At 39.6% G+C, this 19,247-nt stretch overlaps 1 protein-coding gene across 3 annotated transcripts in view; it reads right to left on the reverse strand.

Annotated features, from left to right (window-relative positions):
* ST7 (suppression of tumorigenicity 7) overlaps positions 1-19,247 on the reverse strand; it is a 132,459-nt gene that overhangs the window by 34,491 nt on the left and 78,721 nt on the right. For 2 of the 3 annotated variants that reach the window (XM_068189907.1, XM_068189908.1), the window contains exons 3-8: positions 14,860-15,019; positions 10,600-10,654; positions 9,900-10,015; positions 8,655-8,730; positions 6,705-6,859; positions 3,597-3,694 (exon numbers count right to left, since the gene is read on the reverse strand). In XM_068189907.1, coding sequence (XP_068046008.1) covers positions 3,597-3,694; positions 6,705-6,859; positions 8,655-8,730; positions 9,900-10,015; positions 10,600-10,654; positions 14,860-15,019 — 660 coding nt within the window. The remainder of the gene's footprint in view (positions 1-3,596; positions 3,695-6,704; positions 6,860-8,654; positions 8,731-9,899; positions 10,016-10,599; positions 10,655-14,859; positions 15,020-19,247) is intronic. The other variant, XM_068189910.1, reaches the window with a different exon arrangement.

Genomic DNA, 19,247 nt, shown 5'->3' on the forward strand with positions numbered 1-19,247 from the left:
TCACCACTACTGGCTTGCAACGTTGTCCACAAGGAAGACTCAACACAAAGGGATACTGAAGATTACTCACAGCCACCATTATGGCCTTTCGCCTCTGCACATACTAAATTCTCCAACATCATTTAGAACAAACTACTTAAAATCCTCCTAACACAATCAGCACAACAAATAAAACAACAAACACTGTAGACTTTCTCCTTGGGGACAGTAAAAGCAATCTAGCTCCCTCACAGACCATATCATGCTCTGTATAAACAATAATAAAACTAGTATAATTCTGTTGACTGCATTGGAGTTATTCCAACAATACACTAATCAAAATGAGATCACAAGTTAACTCAATACATACAAACAGTGACTGCTGCTGGTTTCTATAGCAAAATCTAGTAAATAATTATAATCAGAAATACAAGCAAAAGCAACACCTATGTATAATTCCATTACATGCTTCCATGGAAACTACAGGTTTTTAACTCTCATTAACTCAACTCAACTGAATGAATTATATCCAAGCAGCAAAGCCAGCAAAAAAATACTGTCTCAAAATCAATCATAGAAGCAACAGAAATTCCTACCCAGTTTTTTAAAATTAAAGCACCCTTGTTTTTAAAGTTTTTAAACAGTTTTTAAAATCAGTTTTTAAAAAAACCCCTGGTTTTAAATATCTTCAATATAATATTAAGAAATATGATCTTCCTATCAGCAGTGTACATAAACCATAAAGTAAAACTCTTATTTAAGTCACCAACAGCTCATTTTCCTTCCATTAAGGTGCTTTATGTAGGATCTCAGTCTTTTCTTACGAAAAATTCAAGCAAGACAATCTAATCCATCAGTAATGTCCTCAAGATGGCCTCATATATGCAATAAATTAAACACTCTCAAATATTTTATTTTTTTGAAGTGGCAAAGACTCACTACATCCCAATCATATTTCCCAGATGGTGTCATGAACCTCTTAACACTTCATTTCCATCATGTTCCATGTCTTGAGAAACCTGTTTTCAATCTTTCAAACACAAACAGGGCCTCCACCCTCTGTTCCCTGATGTTAGATTCAGCAGTCCCCAGCCAACATATTCTTCGTATTCTTTTTAGGATGAATAAATTCATCTCCTTCCTCATCAATCACAAAGAAACCTTCAATGACAGATTCATGTTCTTCAAAACTCTCTGCAAGCATACTATTTATGCCTTCTATGAAGAAATGGAGGATATGCATTCATCAGAAATAAGTAGCTCCAAGCCAGTCTAGGAGAAGCATCTGCAAAGCTGACTTGACCCTAATCTTGCTTCGAGTGTACTGGAGCTGTGACCTAGAGTTACTGCTGCTTTAATATTTCATCAAGAGACTTGCTAATTCTCAGCTCTGCTTGCTTAAAATGAAGAGCTGTAAAGGCATCTAATTCAGTTCTGAGAATCTGGCTCAGTGTCTCTATGTGGGAAAACACAGAATGCATTGATCTGAGTTGAAACTCTCTAAAATGAAATTCCATCTCTATACCTCTCCTTTGTCTTGCATCCAGTCCTATCATTTTAACAAAACATTCCTGTTGAAGAGTGTTTTTTGTTCTTCAAGTGTCTAATAACTGATGACTTTGTCTCCCTGTTATTGTTGCCTCTCGAGATCCACATTGTACTTAATTTCAATTATTTTCTATTTTGCTTATACATTTCAGACAATTTTATCTCTAGTGAAAAAATAAGTCATTCACTAATCAAAGCTCTGTTTCTCACTTTGCATAAGAAATCTAGGACTAGACAGACCACCCAAGTCCTCAAACCAAATGTTCTGCATGCACAACTATCCATATATATTGACATCAGCAGAAGAATGCTCACAGAGTATCCATTCCCCATAGCCCTATCTACAAATCACAAAACACATTTAGCAGCCCATAGTAAGCTCCAGAATTTGCCATAATTATGATGTGTGATATTTGAATGGGAAATTCAAAATTTTATCTTTCTTGTGTATTAATGCCAGAACTTAGAATTCCAATCTCTATCCCAAAAACATTTCAGTATTTGTCCCACAGTGCTTGTGTAACAAAATTCATGAAGAATCAGTGGAGCTGGCTGGACTGAAAACCATGCTTTTGAAATCAACATTCTCCCAGCTGACCAGAAGTCTGCTAAACCAGGTCCTTCTTCCTCATCCCTCTTTCTCACACTCCTAGCTGTACAATGGCAGTTTTTGTGACAAGTTCTTTTTCAACACCTCTGTCTGGGATTCTAGTGATTCTGGAGACTGAGAGTTGTGAGCCTGAAGAGCCCCAGCAAGAGTCAGGAAACCGTGTTACTCACCACTTGCCATCTGTAGATATTTAAGATGAGAACCTGCATTATTACGGTGAACTCTGCTCAGTGTTTTCAAAAAAATGCTCATGAGTGCTCCAGTTCCAGGAGAAGATGTTGAGTCCTGGATTCCAAGCTGGCAAGCACACTTGCCCTACTGCTCCTGATGCAAGTGCCTCGGCTCCACAGAAAGTCACTTTCTTTTTTACATTAAAATTCCCACTGCCATGTGACAAAAATTTCCCTTTTCACTAGGCAGGTTCCTGGACCATTCATCTGAGCTGCCTAAAGCACACTTTACAGGTGCTTCATTCCAGTCTGGGATTTAATTTTGTGCATTTAAAATTTAACACCTGCCTCCCAATTTGCAGAACTATGTATCTTGCTGTATTTCTCTCTTCCATTTTTTGGTGGGAGATGGAATATGAAGCATAAGAAACTAAGGAAACTGGGAGGTAGTTTTACCATCATTTGCCCAGAGCTGTAGGGCTCCATTCCTCCTTCCTTTGATATCACCTGCTACCTCAGGTGATATCAAAGTCACCTCCTCAAAGAACTGTGTTCCTAATCTGCATCCTGGGAATATCACTGAAAGAAATGTTGGGCATTCGCTGCTACATCTAAACTTAAACATTTTACATATTTGAAACATGTACATTGATTGCCTAGTGTGAACAGCTGCCCCTTCTGCCATCTCCAAAATAGCTACTGTTCAGTGTTTCAAGTCTGTAGCTTTGTAGCTTACTGACTTATAACTACCTTGGTACCTCCCCTGCCTACAAAGACAGAATACAGTCAGCCCCCAACTCAGAGGGGGTTCAGTTAATTACAGATTCATTACTTGGGGTTTGACTTTTCAGTGACAGGTTTTGCATGAATAAATAACACCCTCAGAGCTGAATAGTGTGACACAAACAATGCACAGAGCCAAACTGCAGCTTTGAAGGAGAAAACAAAATACTTAAGACCTGCTTATGAAATTAGCAGCATTCACCACATGGCTTAGAAAAAAGATATTACTAACTTCATGATCAAATAATTAAAGACTGCACTTTATTGCACATGTACCAGGATGGGAAATTCAGTCTGCATGAGTAACCATCCATCTGGTATTTGATGTTGCTTTCATAACCCTATAAATAAATGATCACTTAACTTAGTCTTTATGTACATTACATATACAAAAGAAATATCAGCAGTGCTGACTGAAGCAGGAATGGCTGCTAAATTGCAAGAAAATGTATAATTTCTATACTACAATTATGTAAATATCACATACAAAAGAAATCCAAACTCACATCTCTCATCATTTTCACTGCTTCCCTGGTCCTTCCCAGCTTCCTTGCACACATTGCCAGCCTTCTTTTAATATATACTAACACATTGGTGTCCCTTCCTGTATAAGAGGAGAAAGAAACAGCATTAAGATAAAACAAAGGTTCATTTAGTATTCCAACACAAAAGGAAACACAGTTTTTTTCAATTTTTTTCTTACTCACCACCATCAATACTTCCACAAGAATTTAAATAAAATGTTACCAAAATCTGAAGATTTAGATGTGGCATAATAGAACTGAAATCAGTAGAAATAATCAATTCATAAAGTGGTATAAGTAAGTACTATTGGGTTGGCCTTGCACTGGTGAAATACAAGCAGATCTGAAGGCACACTTATGTACGTGCTTGTCAACAAGAAGTATTAAAGCAAATCCTCATCCTCCTAACAATCTTTTTCTTAATGATTAGAAGAAAAGTATACTCTGAACTTTTGATTTACAGCCTTTATTCATTACCCAATAACCATCTTCAAATTCCTCACACCACTAATTATGGATGCAAATTAACGTATTTCAGATATGATAGTCCTGTGTGCCAGAAGATTCCCTAACAGTGAAGATGACAGAAACTAAACATCAGTTATAATTATTCTCTTGGAGAATTCTTACTCCTTTCACTTCTCGTTCACTTTGAATGTGAACTCTTAAAATGCTTCTGGACCAACAGGAAATGAGTGGACAGATAATAATCTATAAAATTACTGAATCATGAAAATGTAATACACCTGCTAAAAATTATCTTTGTGTATAGCATGTGCTCTGTTAAGATTTTAGCCTATTCCTAACATTTTCAAGCCTTTCATAATAAGAACAACATGTGTGCTGAAAACATTCCAAGTGCCTACAAATCGTTTTAAAGCAGTGATTAAAATTTTCAAACAGATTAAGCAGCAGGTTAAAAGGACTTACTTTAGGGGAAAAAATAAATAAGGAGAGAAGAATTTCTTTAGCTGTATTCTGTATTACCTAATTCCTTATATCTTTATTGATTCCTATATATTTAATACACAATTTATTACTTACATCTGTTTCAACATGTTTATGTAATGTACTATGAGGTATACATTTCAGGTTAAGCTTCTTTTCAGGATTTTGAGCAGGAATGGTCAAAAGGCATCTACTTACTATGAAACTGAGATAATTTTTCAGGCTAAAATTCTCTGAGGTTACTAATGACTTGGGATGCCTAACATGAGCAACGATAAAAATAAAATTGTCCTTGCTTTATATTAACTATCACCTTTTGCAAGAAGGCAAGTTGGGGACTCAAAGTTATTATTTACTCTTTATGGTTTAACAAAATATTTTATGAAGGAGGTGGAACACATGAATAAACAAAAACATAGAATAATATGTTGTTGTTCAAGAGATTACAGTGTATTTCACCTTTAAAAGATGAAATGCCCACTCTTCATCCCAGAATTAACTCTGAAGATCAGAAATGGAATGCAGGACTTCTCAGAATCATGGAACTGCAACACATGTCCCTCCTCTCCACCTTTGTAAACCATGCAGAAGTCCAGCATATAATCAAAAGAATTCTATGTGAAGCCCCTGTGTCCAAGGCAACATCTGAGGCTGGAGATTCTCTAATTTCTGTGGGTGCACACTGACATTTTCAAGGGGATACCGTGTGGTACAGAACAGTGGGATGATTGAGCCCCTCCTGAAGACACGGTCAGAGCTGGCAGTCACTTTTCAGCCTCCCTGCTCTGTGACAATGCACTTAGTCTTGTGATTCAATGGTTATTTCCTCTGCTGCCGTACTGAAGGTTCAGGCTGTCAAATCTGATGATGACAGTAGGCACCTAGCACACACATGTTACAGAAATGTAACCATACATGTATCTGCCTGCACAAACCTTCCCAGGTTACCTTGAACAAAAACATTGTGACAGTGCTTACTAACCACTTATTGTGTACTTTTCATAGAATTGTTGCACTCAGGATGGATTGAGTGCACAAACTAAGGTTTCACAGACAACCATAAGCCTGCTAGAGCCCAAAAATTGCTTCAAGGGCTCAGCTGCTTTCTATTTATACTTTCATCAAAAACGGACAAATCATCCTAAATACAATTTTACAACCAACAAATGTTTGAAGTACTACCCCCAAGCTTTATGAAACCTCGGATTTTCAGGTGTAGACTTGCATACTCTTTTGAAACCAGGATCACAGATGATTTTACTATGTACAATTTTTATCAGTAGTCTTCAAATTATGAAGGATAGCCAGAGGCTGTGAAATCAGGTCCTGAGAAACCTGAAGGTGCCCAAAAGTATGCTAGTGCTTGTATTTATGCAATCAATTTGTGTTATTTTGCCTAAGGTATACACTGCAGTCTAGAAATAACCTTTGCTTTATTATCTTTTTGTTTGTTTTATTATCTTTTTGGTAATTTACTGTCAGTGAATGTATTTTCTTAGATTTAAGCAGTATCTAATAAATAGCACAGCAGATAAACCTGCTTATTTAAAAATTTTTAAAAAGTAATAAAAATCTAGACTTTCAACTAAAGCACTTTATTATTCCAGTTTTTAATTTTTTTGTTTCTGTGACCTTTCTTAATAAATGCAACTAACTTCAAATGCCCCACTGGCTAATGGGTCTCATTAACTTTTACACAGAACAACACAGTGTAAGCATTTACCCCCAGAGCTGATGGAAAAAAGCAGGCAAAGCACCACTTTACTCCCGTTTCCACCATTCTATAGTGCCTTTTCACAACAGGAGCCCGGGTTTGCAAAATAGCTAAAGGCAACTTCCTTAAAGGGTGTCCAGCTTTTTCTGAATGTCATTATCTCTTTGGCTCTGATACTTTTTCTTTTCTGTTAAGTACATGCTTAAGCATTTTCTGCCATGACAAAATAAAGCCACATCCGTAATCTGAGCACTGACAGCTCAGAAAGAGAATCAAGCAAAAACACTAAAACAGAATAGTCTGGCTCTAGGACCACATTCCAGCCAATGTCAAACACTGAGCACAACAGTCCTTAGGGGGAAAACAAAAAACCCCAAAACCCCAAATCCAAAGAACTCTGGAAATTCTCTCCCTCCCAAAATACTTACTGTGTTGGGCTTCATATTGGGCACCATGGTGCTGTAGCTGCTGACTGCGCCTGTAACAGCCCTCTCCAGCTTTCAGAGCCTGCTTGAACAGCTTCTCTGCTTCTACAATTGTTGTTGCTTCCTCTTCGGCTAAGAGAATGTAAGCAGTAGCACACCTGCCAAAATATCAGAGGAAAAGCCATGAGAAAGGTATGTGAAGCAAAAACTGTATGAAAACATGCAGACTGGAAAGGATGTACTAAATACAGAGGCAAGGAAATTTTGTCTATGTACCTTTCTGATGAACTATTCTGATGCATAAATATTCTGTCAACCACACCACGACTCTCATTTTTAGGTACTGTATCACTGAGCCCTTGAGTATGCCTACTGACAACTGTCCCAGAAAGTAAAGCAACTGTCTCATTAAGCCTACATCCCCAAAACTCCTTCTGAAAATCCAAACTAGTTTTATGCACTATTGTTTTAATATAAACTGTATCCCTTACTCTAATGATACGAAAAAAATCAACAGAACTGTAACATTTGCCATATTAAAAAAACATATAAATGTAGTTATAAAGATAAAACAACAACATCAACAAAGAAAACCCAACCCAGACCAAGCAAAAACCAAAACAGCAACGTGCCCTTGCAGCAGAGCTGCAGTAGAAGTGTTTCCAGCACTTGAGGGAGGTGATCCTTACCCTCCAGTCAGCCCTGATGAGGCCACATGTGGGTGTGCTGTGTCCAATTCTGGGCTCCCCAGTAGAAGGGGGACATAGACGTACTGCTGAGAGTCCACTGAAGGGCCATGAGGGTGATTAGAGACTGGGGCATCTCACATATGAGAGAAGGCTCAGAGAGCTAGGACTGTTCAGTATGGAGAAGAAAAGGCTTTGAGGGGAATTTGTCAAAGTTTGTAAATACCTGCAGTGAGGGGGCAAAGAGGAAAGTGCGATGTTCCTTTTAGTGGTTCCCAGTGACAGGACCAGAGGCAATGGGCACAAAATGAGGTTCCCCCTGAACCTCAGAAACACTTTCTTTACTGTAAAGGTGACTGAGCACTGGTACAAGCTGTCCAAGGAAATTATCAAGTCTCTCTCCTTGGAGACATTCAAAAGCCTGCTGGACATGTTTCTGTGCAAAGCATTGTAGGTGGCCCTGTTTGAAGGGAGAGGTTGCATACTGGCCTCCAGAGATCCCTACTAACCTCAACCATTCCGTAATTCTGTGAAATGTGAGTAGGACAGGCTTATAGCTCACGGAAAAGGGAAAACTTTTATGCTGCATGTTAAATCATTAGACAGGAAGAAAAAATTATTTATCTTCTTCTGATGAAACACATGAAGGACTATCTGTAAAGCACCAGTTTATGGAATTCTAGAAGGTAGCAATCTCAGTTCAGCAACCTAAAGGACTCCTTATATGCATGTTAGCAACATTTATACAGTTTGCCATACCAGTAAATCATCACAGCATTGAGTTTATTGTGGGGTCTCAAAATACTACACTTTTCATTGAAAAAATAAATAGCAGACTCAAGGACCAAAAGTCACAGCAAATTACATCATGTTCTCTCCTATTATGAAATGAGTATTTCAGAATGTGTTTACGAGTCTCTTCTTTCTTGCTTCTGTTCTTGATGACTGAGAAATCCAAAAGGGAACTCTCCACCCTGTAAATGCATATTTCATATGCTCATCAGGAGGTAAATTGATTAACATTTTTCTATGCTGTTCCAAAGCCTGCTGACATCAATGGGAAGACTCCCATTGTCATCACTACCCTAAGGATATTCTGTGTAGCTAGCACGACATGCAGCTGTGCTGTTTTCCTTCTGTTGTAGGCCTTCCTTTGACGTGCCTGTAATCCTGGTTAAAAATTACTACAGCAAACCCCCAACCTTAAAATATCATTAGATGCATTTTTAAAAGACAGGAAATAAATGTTAATGTTTTTGTCACTCACTCATTCAATTCCAAAGCTTCATGTGCTGCAGAAATTCGGGCTTGAGGGTTTCTCTCTCTCCAGGCTTTTTGCATTACTATTCAATAAACAAAGGAGAAGAAAGAAACATCAGTTATTAAAGGATTAACAAGGAGACTCTACTGCACTATAACAAAAGAATTTATTGATCTCAGCCTAACTCACGACAGAGCATTTCATATAGCTCAGTGATCATCCAAAAAGACACATAACAAACAGGAGCTTTTGTCCCAAATACTCAAGTGTTTTTTCTTCTTTCATTTAATTAAACTTTTTTTCTGGGAGAAAAGTCTGTCTGAGAGATCAGGCTGTCTGGGCTGCCAAATATAGAGGTGACAAGTAGCTACTTCCTCTTGGTGTAGCTGTAGAATCTATTCGATGGGGAACAAAACAATAAAGGGATAGTTGGGGTTATTATTCTAGCTCCTTATTGAGCTGTTGCTTTATTTGAATAAAGCTAAATGGAAACAACTTCCAGGCTAATATTACCACTTATAATTACACCACTGAGTTCAGAAAATAGGATTCATGTTAATCATGTATCAAAAAACCACAATATGCTCTCCTATGTAACTATGCCTTCAGAATGAAGCACCCAACTGTTAGTATCTCTCCCTTCCTAAGAGACAAAGATTTATCTCTTCAGAGGTAAATTCTAATGACTGAAATCATTGTTGTATACTTTTAGTAGAATAAAAGTCTGCATATGGACTTCACAGTACAAGCTTAGCACAACTAAACCTGCTTATACAAATGTACAGTTGTAAATGTGCTGTTCCCCTTTTTTACAGACCTAACTACATCAGGGAATGAAACACAGGTCTCAAATTTTACATCAGCGCTCTCTCTTCTGTCAGTGTAGACTAAACGGAACCTGGATAATGTAATTCAGCCTACTACACTGCAGCTGGAGACAAATTAAGCCATGTATGTTTGAAGCCACTGCAAGAAAGAGGACGAAAGGAACAAGCCTTTACACTTTTAAATGGTACTTGAATGACTCCAGCAACACAGCTGAACAACACAGCAACACAGATTGTTTACATATATAGACACTTGTTCAGATCTAGAATTTTACAAATTCAACAGTTTCTCAGCATGATCAAACTTTTGCCTCATCTACATGAAAGAACTGATGTCCCACTGCATTTTTCTTGCATCGGTTTAAATCAGCCATTAATCTATTATTAGTCTATTATTAATCCAATTGTTCACAAGGTCTCTTACTAGCATCTGCAGGCCGCAAATGATCTGTGTCACATGTAAAGAATGTCTGATGATCCTGTGCTGAAAGATTCATATCGTAGTAAGTCAAAGGTTCTCTTCCTGTTACCCATGTATACCTGCAAACATGCCAACAAGGAGACATTTTGGTTAAAGAGGTCACACTTGGCAAAACTAATCCAGAAAAGAATCCCAGACCTTTGAGATAGGCATAGCCAAATAAGTTCATCTGGCCAGTCTTCTAACCAATATACATTGCATTTCACCGTACTGTGATGGAGCAATGGTAGCTAAGCCTAAGCTAATGAAAATGTACACACTGGAACTTGATAACACATATATTCAAACATTAGGACTCAATGAAACCTATATGGAATTCATTAGGTTTTTTGCTATAATGGATTTGAACAGAAATGCTGCATTAGCACCAGGTACAACATACTTAGGTTGCTCCATCTTTTTTTATAAGGTTGCCAAAAATTGGAGAAATAGCAAATATTAGAGAAATAAGAAAGTGCATCAGCATGATTTTAAATTCCTTTCAATTCAGGAACATTTTACGAATTACAGAAAAACCTGACATGAGTGCATTTATCTACAGTTGGTTTTGTTTTTTCATCTCTTAAGTTAGATTAATGGAAAAGTACAGTTAAGCTACTTAAGCTAGTACTATGACTGAAAACTGTAATTTTGTAGCACCTACCGATTATATTCAGCTCCTCTGAACAGATTTAAAGGATTTCGCCAGACTTTGCACTCTGTAAGAAGCAGACACACACATAATGAATCTCTCCCAAATTACAATGGTACTTGAGGTTTATAAAAAATATCAGTTACCATACAATAAGCCTTATCATATAGCTTATTTTTCATAGGTGCAAATGCAAAAACCCATCCAGAGTACCGAGATGAAGGTAATCAGACTGTTCTTCCTTTCTTAAATAATAATTTAATTATAAATTAGTGTCAACAAATGCAATCCTTCCAGACAAATAACCACTGACAAAGACCCAAATACCACATGAAAAGATAATACAGATTAGTTCCAGGACTCACATTTACCATAATGCAGAACTGAAGAGGGATCACACTGGGTTATTGCACTGAAAAACTGCAATTAACCCAGTCCCTATGGACTTGTTATTTCTCCAGAAAAATAACACTGTCCAGTTAAGGCTGTAAATCACAGCGAATCTCAGCTACAGTTGCCAAATTTAATTCCTCCTTAGTTTGTGAAGTAAAATTCCATGGAAACATCTGCTGATCTTACTTAAGATAGAAGCAGATGCTGAAATTGATTGGCAGAGAAAAGTTGATTGCATTCTAAAGGCTTCAGAATATTAGAAACATTTTATACATTTCCCCTGGGGGGAAAATTGTGAGTTTTTCACACTGTAAGAAGTAAGAGATATAGAAATCAACAATGCAATTTAAAGCAAAAATTGAAAAAAATATAATCAAATTGTACAGCCTCTGAAACAGTGAGGTCCTGATTCTGGCTTTTCCTTTAATTTAACATCAGATTTATTCTCTTACTTTCAACAAAGAGAATTCACTCCAGTGAAGGTGAGACTGGAATAAACCCCACTATTTGCACAAAGACTCACTGCGAGGCAGCGTGTTATTCCACCTCAGGTCTGCTACTGGATGACCCTTCACATGGGGCTCTGCAAAAACTCACCAGTAGCACTGGCCTTCCAGCATTTCCCAGGGTGCTTTCTACTAAAGATACTGACCAGCATATTTGTCCCTATGAATTTTTCTGACACCATTTCTAAAAAGATCAAATCAACAGTTTTCTGGTAGAATATTGAATCAGAAGGGTATCTTTATGGTAACAAATATGCCTGTTCCCTTTATGCCTGTTTGTCTAGGAAAAGAAGTACTGAGCAGCAAGTCAAGTCCTGCCCTTTTCTCATGGACACAGCTCCCACAACTGTATGGGGCTACAGTAGCATGGACAGAAAGCATTTTACAGAAATTATTCACAGTAACAGATGGACACCCTCAGCAACACAGAAACTAGTCAAGTGGAACAGGAGGTGGGCCCTCAGTTTGCTGCCTACCATCAAGTGCATGGATCAGACACAGGAACAGGCAGACTTTAGGGAAGAGTGCGATCTTTGAAGTACCCATTTCAGCAGGCAGCTAATATTAGAAAGTTCCACTGGTTTACTCAGCAGAAGTGCTTGATTGACATTCTGCAGTGCTTTGTTGTGCAGCCAGAGAGTATGGCTGTTTGACAAGCTTCAATCCCACAGTTTGTATATCATATGACTTTGAAACCATTGTAAATATTAAATCAACCTCAGATCTCTCAGTTCCAGAGGTGTAGTTCAATGTCTTGACCTACTCTGTTTGCAACCAATGAGATTAGGTTACAACTATCTGATTGCAGTGACACGTTTTGCTCCTCTTATTTGAATTCAAGTGGTATCAATCCAAAGCATGAAGTATTTTAGCACTGTAGCAGGGAAAGGTTAAACTGAGGAACAAGAAGGGGAGGTGAAGAAAGCCTTTTATTACCACCTTCATGTCCTGGGAATGTTTTGGCATCTGTATGGCTAGTTAAACATGGTGTTCTCTTATTCTTTTTGTCTTGGTCTCTGCTAACACCATGGTCTCAGTATATCATTCTTTCCTTACCTTTCTAAAAACAAAGGTATCTACTGCAACATTCTACCATAGTCAAACATCTACACAGTAACACATGGTGAGCCAAGAGAAGAAGCCATATCCATCTTTTTGGATAGCAAAAATATAGCCCATCATTAATGCATGGTAAACCAAAAAGGTTGCCTTTTCTGTCACATTACAAACCAGCAACATAACTATGTCCTAATTTTCACCTTTCAGAGACTTTTTCAATGACCACTTTTTGAGCACTGATAGCTTTCTGAAGGCACAAATAAAAGGCTATCCATACAGACACAGTGTCCAGAGACACTGAGAGTCCCAGCTCAGTGTCATTGCACTGCAAGCAAACACACTCCTTGACTATTTCTTTATATCAGGAAAGTCAAGATGCTTGTGTGAACCTCACTAGTCAAAATACTGCGCCTTCTGCTTTAAAATGACAGGAGTTATTTTGGGCTCCTGAAGTGTGACTGACCACACTGATGAGTGCACACAGGTGGTTCCAAGCCAACCCATGCTTTCTGCCAGTTCACCCAAATCTAATACCCTGGACCATGCAGTGCTGCTTATTCACAGCCTCTCTTCAGATGAGAATGACAACAGCTGAATTTGCTGTGCTATATGGAGGCTTCCTTAAGTAGACTAACAAGGTTTTGTGAAGCCACCTATATTATTTAACATACAAATTCAGAGCTAATTTTTGTTTGCCTGTTTTCATGCACACTGAGGAGCAGAGATAAAATTTTCCAGGTCCAGACATAGGGAGCTCAACTGCAGAACAATGTTTTCTCCGTAAGTGAATTTTTTTCTTCTCATTCACTTTTCTTCACTTTTAAATTCTAATATATTCTAAAAGCCTGCAGATGAAATCAATTTAATAGAATTCTGGTTGATTCTAGGGGCACATCCCTAATTTATTTCCAATATTAAGATTATGGCCCGTGAGCCAAGCTAGGACACAAACAGATAAGCTTCATTTTACAGATGAGGAACACAAACACAGATGCTCCTGCCCTGACTTAAACAGTGAGTATCTCCCACTCGAGCCAGAAGCAATAGCATACCAGCATTTTCATCACTCATGGGCTAATTTTTCAATTCATCCTCCCCAGGCAGCTAAGTCATCCAGTTAGGGAGACAAGTTCCTCTGTGGCTCCTTCAGTCCACAAATTTCAGTGCTTGGGGGGCTGAATCATTTTAGGCAGGCTGGCTTGTCTCTCAGAGGAACCACTGCCCAGGCAACCAGGCACCTGACTCAAAGTGCCGCACGCTTGAATGACTTACGGTCACACACCTTCACTGTTGCACTGAAACTTGTAGGGGCTGTGAATGCCTGGAACCTTGCAAAACTCAGGCCACAAATGCCTGAAATCATGCCTCCTAAACTGGAGGCCTTTTAAAAAAGCCTGACTATGTTAGGACTTGCCCAAAGTCACAAATCAAATCGATAGCGGACTCAGGAATGTAACAAACCCTTAAACTGTTAAAAGCCACTATGCTTGCCACTCACTTACTAAGGTGAAATCCAAAAGTGATTTACATACTATCTACAAAAACTAAGTTTTTATTTTTATTTATTGTTTTTATTACCTAAAAAAGAAGGTGATGCAAAACCAGATGAACATTTCTAACTTCTTTATCTGATTATTTTTTAACAACTTTGTTATTACTTAAAATTATTTCACTAAAAATACTGCCTGCCTTCAGAATCACAGAATCGGACAATTGGTTGAGTTGGAAGGGACCACAGTGGCTCACCTCATCCAACCTCCCTGCTCAAACAGGGTCGTCTCAGAGCACATGGCACAGGATTGCATTCAGACGGTGCTAGAATATCTCCAGGGAGGGAGACTCTGGGCAACCTGTTCCAGTGCACGGTCACCTGCACAGTACAGAAGTTCTTCCTCACATTCAGGTGGAACTTCCCGTGCATCAGTTTCTGCCCAGTGCCCTTTGTCCTACTGCTCGGCACCACCGAGCTCCATTCCTCTGCCGCTCTCTCTTCACGCAGACACTGATGAGGTCCCCTCACAGCTGTCTCTCCTCGAGGCTGAACAGGTCCAGCTCCCTCAGCCTTTCGTCATAAGAGATGCTCCAACCCCTTAATCATCCTTGCAGCCCCTCCGCTGGACAAAGGATACTGCAGAAAGGGCACGTGCAATTTCGCAGGGTTTTCACCAGGAGAAAAACAAACGGATTAACCCCGCAGCCTGAACAAAACACACTGCGTGAATTCGGCAGGATGCAATTAGCAACTGCGGAGGCAGCAGTGCCTTTTCCCGAGCGGGGCGGAGCCCGAAGCAGGCGCGGGCGCGGCGCCGCTCACCTGAGACGCTCTGGCGGTTCGAGTCCGCGTCCCCGCCGGCGGCGCTGGCGGCGCTGGGCGCGCTGTTGTCCACCCCGCCCAGCAGGGGGCGCAGGTGGCTCACCGAGACCTGCTCGATGAAGGAGGTGCCGTACTTGCGGAAGTACCACCACTCGAAGATCTGCAAGGCACACACGCCGTCAGGGCCGCCGGCCTCCGCCCGCGCCTCGCCCCACTCCAGCCCGCTCCTCCCCGCTCCTCCGCCCGCTCCCCCTCTCAGCGCTGCGCCGCAGCCCGACAAGCGCGGAGGCAGCTCCGGCCGCCCCGCGGCCTCCTCCCCGCGCCATCCCTGCCCGAGCACACGGAGCAGTTAAACGTGACCCAAGTTTAGGTGGAAAAATGTCAAATCTTGTCAACGCAATGTTTCTAATTTTTTAAAAACACCCAAATAACCTCTATAACCTCAAGTTATTTCAGCTGTTAGGCCTCTTTCTTTAAATTTACGTCTAGAATACCAACCCCCCGCAACCTCCCATTCGGCCCGGCAGCAGCCACGCCGACAGGATGCTGCAGTCGGGCTGAATCCGCCTCGCCTTGCCTCAACTCCCCCTGCAGTCCAGAAAAGGTGAGCGAAAGCAGGTTTGCTTGTTTCCCCAGTAAATGCTTCCAAAGAGTTTAATTTAAAATGAATTTAATTTCCAATGAGTTTAATTTTTAAAAGAAAGTTAAAAATGCAAAACAAACTCCGGGAAGCTGAATCCTGTTCCTTTTAGGACTTTTTCCCCCCTAGCTGAACTGTGTTTTATTTTGTTTGGCTGACTCCAAATTAGTTTTATTTTCAGGCATTTGGTTGAGCTAGCAAATGAGAAAAAAAAGTATTATTTACAGAACTCTATTTGTACTATATACAGAACTCATTTCACAGCCTAAGAGAACAACTTGTAATTGAAATGATACGCATAAACATATAGCTGTGGTATTTTCACCAAAAAATATGTTAGTCAGTAAGAATACACATATTTCAGGAAACCACATAAAGCTGGAAATGAAGTCTATTTCATATAAATATGGAAAAGAGACTGTAAAAACTGTAAAGAAACACAGGCTTATGATAAATAGATGAGTTGCACTTGAATCGTCACCCAAACATCTACATACCACAGGAAACAAAAGCAAATCTAAGGAGTTTTGGCAGGACTTTGCAATACTGATTGCACTAAAAATTGGGAACGAACAGTCTCTGCCCTTCCCATTTTCCTTGGTATCTCCATGTGTTACACCAGTACCGCAAGCTTTCATAAAATCTCTTCCTACTAGGCACAATCAACTATAAGAGAAAGGACTGTATTCCCATCTTTGTCACCATCAGTGTGCCTTTGGGCAGGTTTTGGTGGGTCAGTCAATAGACAGCAGGTTCTGGAAGGCCTCTTTGGGGTCTGCCTGCTTCAGAAAAGTTCAGGCCAGGCTTCACACATTTCCTCCTTCACTATTTTTTGATTTTTAAGTTCTCTTGACCTCTTTATATAGTTGAAATGACTTCTGTTTCTATGAGATTGGATTGTCTGTAGACAAGACATACTTTTTACCCCACCCCCTTTTTTAAAGGAGGGGGAAATAAATTTCCTGAGATAGAAGGAAAATGGTCCTCTCCAAAAGATGCTCCCAGTGCATTCTGCACTGGGGCTTCCCCTAAATTCAAATGTGTTGTTAAAGCATCTAGAGAATTCATATGGAAGGACTCTATCTGCACAGGAGTGAAAGGGAATGAAGCTGGTGGCTATTTGAGAGAGTTCACACAAGATTGTGTGGCAGCTCTGGAGATCACTTCCCAAAACAATCTAATGGCATTTCTGGGAGACATCAAGAAGAAAGAATGGAGCAGTCTGATGGGGAGAAGACAGGAGGACTATGTGAATACATAGCATTTGGGAAGATAAACAGATGGTCACAGAGAAACCAGATCATTAACATATTCAGATCTTTGTGAACTCTTTCCCACCTAAGTCACCAAAACCCCACACAACCTGGACAGTTCCTCCTTACACAGAGTCTGAGGTGCATTTGTCACTGTTCTGGTTCCATTGGCATGTGCCTGCAGCAGCATCCAGGTAGGAATGCCAAGTGACAAGGACACAATGCTGATGCAGTCTCACTGAACACTTGTTCCACATTGCTGATAGGCTTCCCCTGGCATGCATCACTGCTTCTGAATGCTGGAGATGGTGAACAGTGAACTGGCACAGGTGTGTCAACTTTGGTTTTAGCTGTTCTCATGTTCTTAGGCACACCACACTTTTTAAAAGGGTTAAAGTTTATATCTTATGATTTAAGAGAGCATCATAAACATGTGGCTGACCATAAGAGAAACGTTATGCCATAAGATACAGTCAGAGATCTGCTGTGAACATACATTTCTGTTCTGTCTTTGAAAAGCTTGGAACAAATCAAGGCACAGAAGCTACAGTTCTACCTGTCCAAAGCCTCAGAGGGAGAGTGTGTTAGGAATGAAGGATTATAGTCTTGCACTGAGGCAAGGGACACTCAGTAATAATTTCACTATAACCTAAATCTGGGACTCAGGTACAGCTGCCAGACTAGCTGTGCAAAACTCAGACCGTATCTAGTAAGCTTTCTCTAAAGAGAGGAAATAAAAAAGGTTTTGCAAAACGTGCTAATAAATTCCTGCTCCTTATTTCAGTCATGATCAGCTTTTAGATGAGGTCAGTAAAACCCAGAGAGGGAGTGAGCAGCACAAAAGCACACTTGAGCCCACTTGTCCTGCACAAATGTATACCAGCTGGGAAGCCGTCACACTGAATTTCAATGAAACTGAGGGGACAATCACAAAGAACGTACATATATATAAATGTAGTCTCTGCTACAGTTCAGCAGAAACTTGCTCAGACATATGACACAGCTGTAAGTCTGCCTCCTTAGACTTACAAATGCATTAATTATTTTTAAAAATGGCATTAAAGCTCATAAATTGTTTAAGGCAGCTTTGAAAAATATTTGCTATGTTGAGTGAATCCAATGCCAGGAAACATCAGCCAGATCTCCATCCATACCATCTCTTAGAAATTAAAGCCATAAATCATCATCATCACAAGCCTTTGCTTGGAGTGATTTATTCAGCATGTATAGGGAGGTAAAACCTGTAATTTGGTACTTAAGTCAAAACAATAAATTCTCTTTAGAGAATTTTTGCATCTTAGCATCATCTGGTTTGAAACCCTATTTCTATAAATTAAAATTGACTTCTAACTGCATCATCCAGTTTGAAAGCCATGTGAAGTCAACAATCTTTTGACAGTTCAGCAGACGAGAGATCATCTGATAGAATAAATTACTATAAGGATTAATTACTCATTGACAGAGATCTGGAGTAGAGAGGAAATTTATCAGAAATGTAATTTCTGCACCACTTCTGAAAGAAAAAGCCACCTCATTTCTGTCATAGACATACAGTGGGATGACAGCTCATCTTCAGAGATCTCCCCTTCACAGCAGTAGCAAACTTCTTGGAAGTCTTTCTAGTTGGTGCCTGTGCTTTCAAATTGAAACAGGGTCAAACAGCTCCAAACTCTCAAGGGATTTTTGGGACCATAACGTTCCCAAGGGCCAAATTAAAACCCTGTTCTGAACATATCCAACTTTGTGTGTTAAGAAATGCAATTTAGAATTTTTATTTTTTAATCTGGTATAGGTATTGCTTAATGTAAGAGTATTTGATTTTGGAAACGTTGTCTTTTTAATGCACTTATCTTCCCTTGTGCAATGAAAATGTTACAATCATCCTCTTTCTTATCTCTGCTCTCACATACAAACAATCCCAGATAATTTTATTTATCTCGGTAGAAACAAATCTATTCCACATCACTTGGCTATCAGATCTGATCTTCCTGCACAGTTTTTCAGAACAGATATTCCATTATATATGCATCAATTCACAAGGAATGGTTTTGGTGGTGGTTCTCACTGGACCAAGGAGCAATATCTATCAGTGATTTGAATTATGCTTTTCTGTTTCTTGTATCTGAGACAGGCATCCTCTCTTAGAGCAAACACTCTATCATGCCCTCCTAGTGTATGTGAATGGAGTCTTCAACAGAAGCAGTAAAGAATTTCATTTGCCAGCAACTTCCACAGCTCAGATTTCTGTTTCAGCCTTGTAATGAGACTTTCAGGTCTCAGACAGGTAGATTTGGAGTACTCTTTAACCAATCTAATGGATTTAAAGGAAACTTACTCTCTGGATGAACAGCATAATGCTGGCTAGACTTGATTCCATGGTTAAGCCTATTTTATAAATAAAAGGGACCACAGCACAGGTTTGGCTCAAATAATCCATGCTGTTTGTTTGGCTAGCACAGTACCTGGCCTGTGTCAACTCTCCCAGGCAATAACTG

The sequence above is a fragment of the Anomalospiza imberbis genome, chromosome 5 (genome assembly GCF_031753505.1).
Source record: "Anomalospiza imberbis isolate Cuckoo-Finch-1a 21T00152 chromosome 5, ASM3175350v1, whole genome shotgun sequence".
Taxonomy (NCBI): Eukaryota; Metazoa; Chordata; class Aves; order Passeriformes; family Viduidae; genus Anomalospiza; species Anomalospiza imberbis.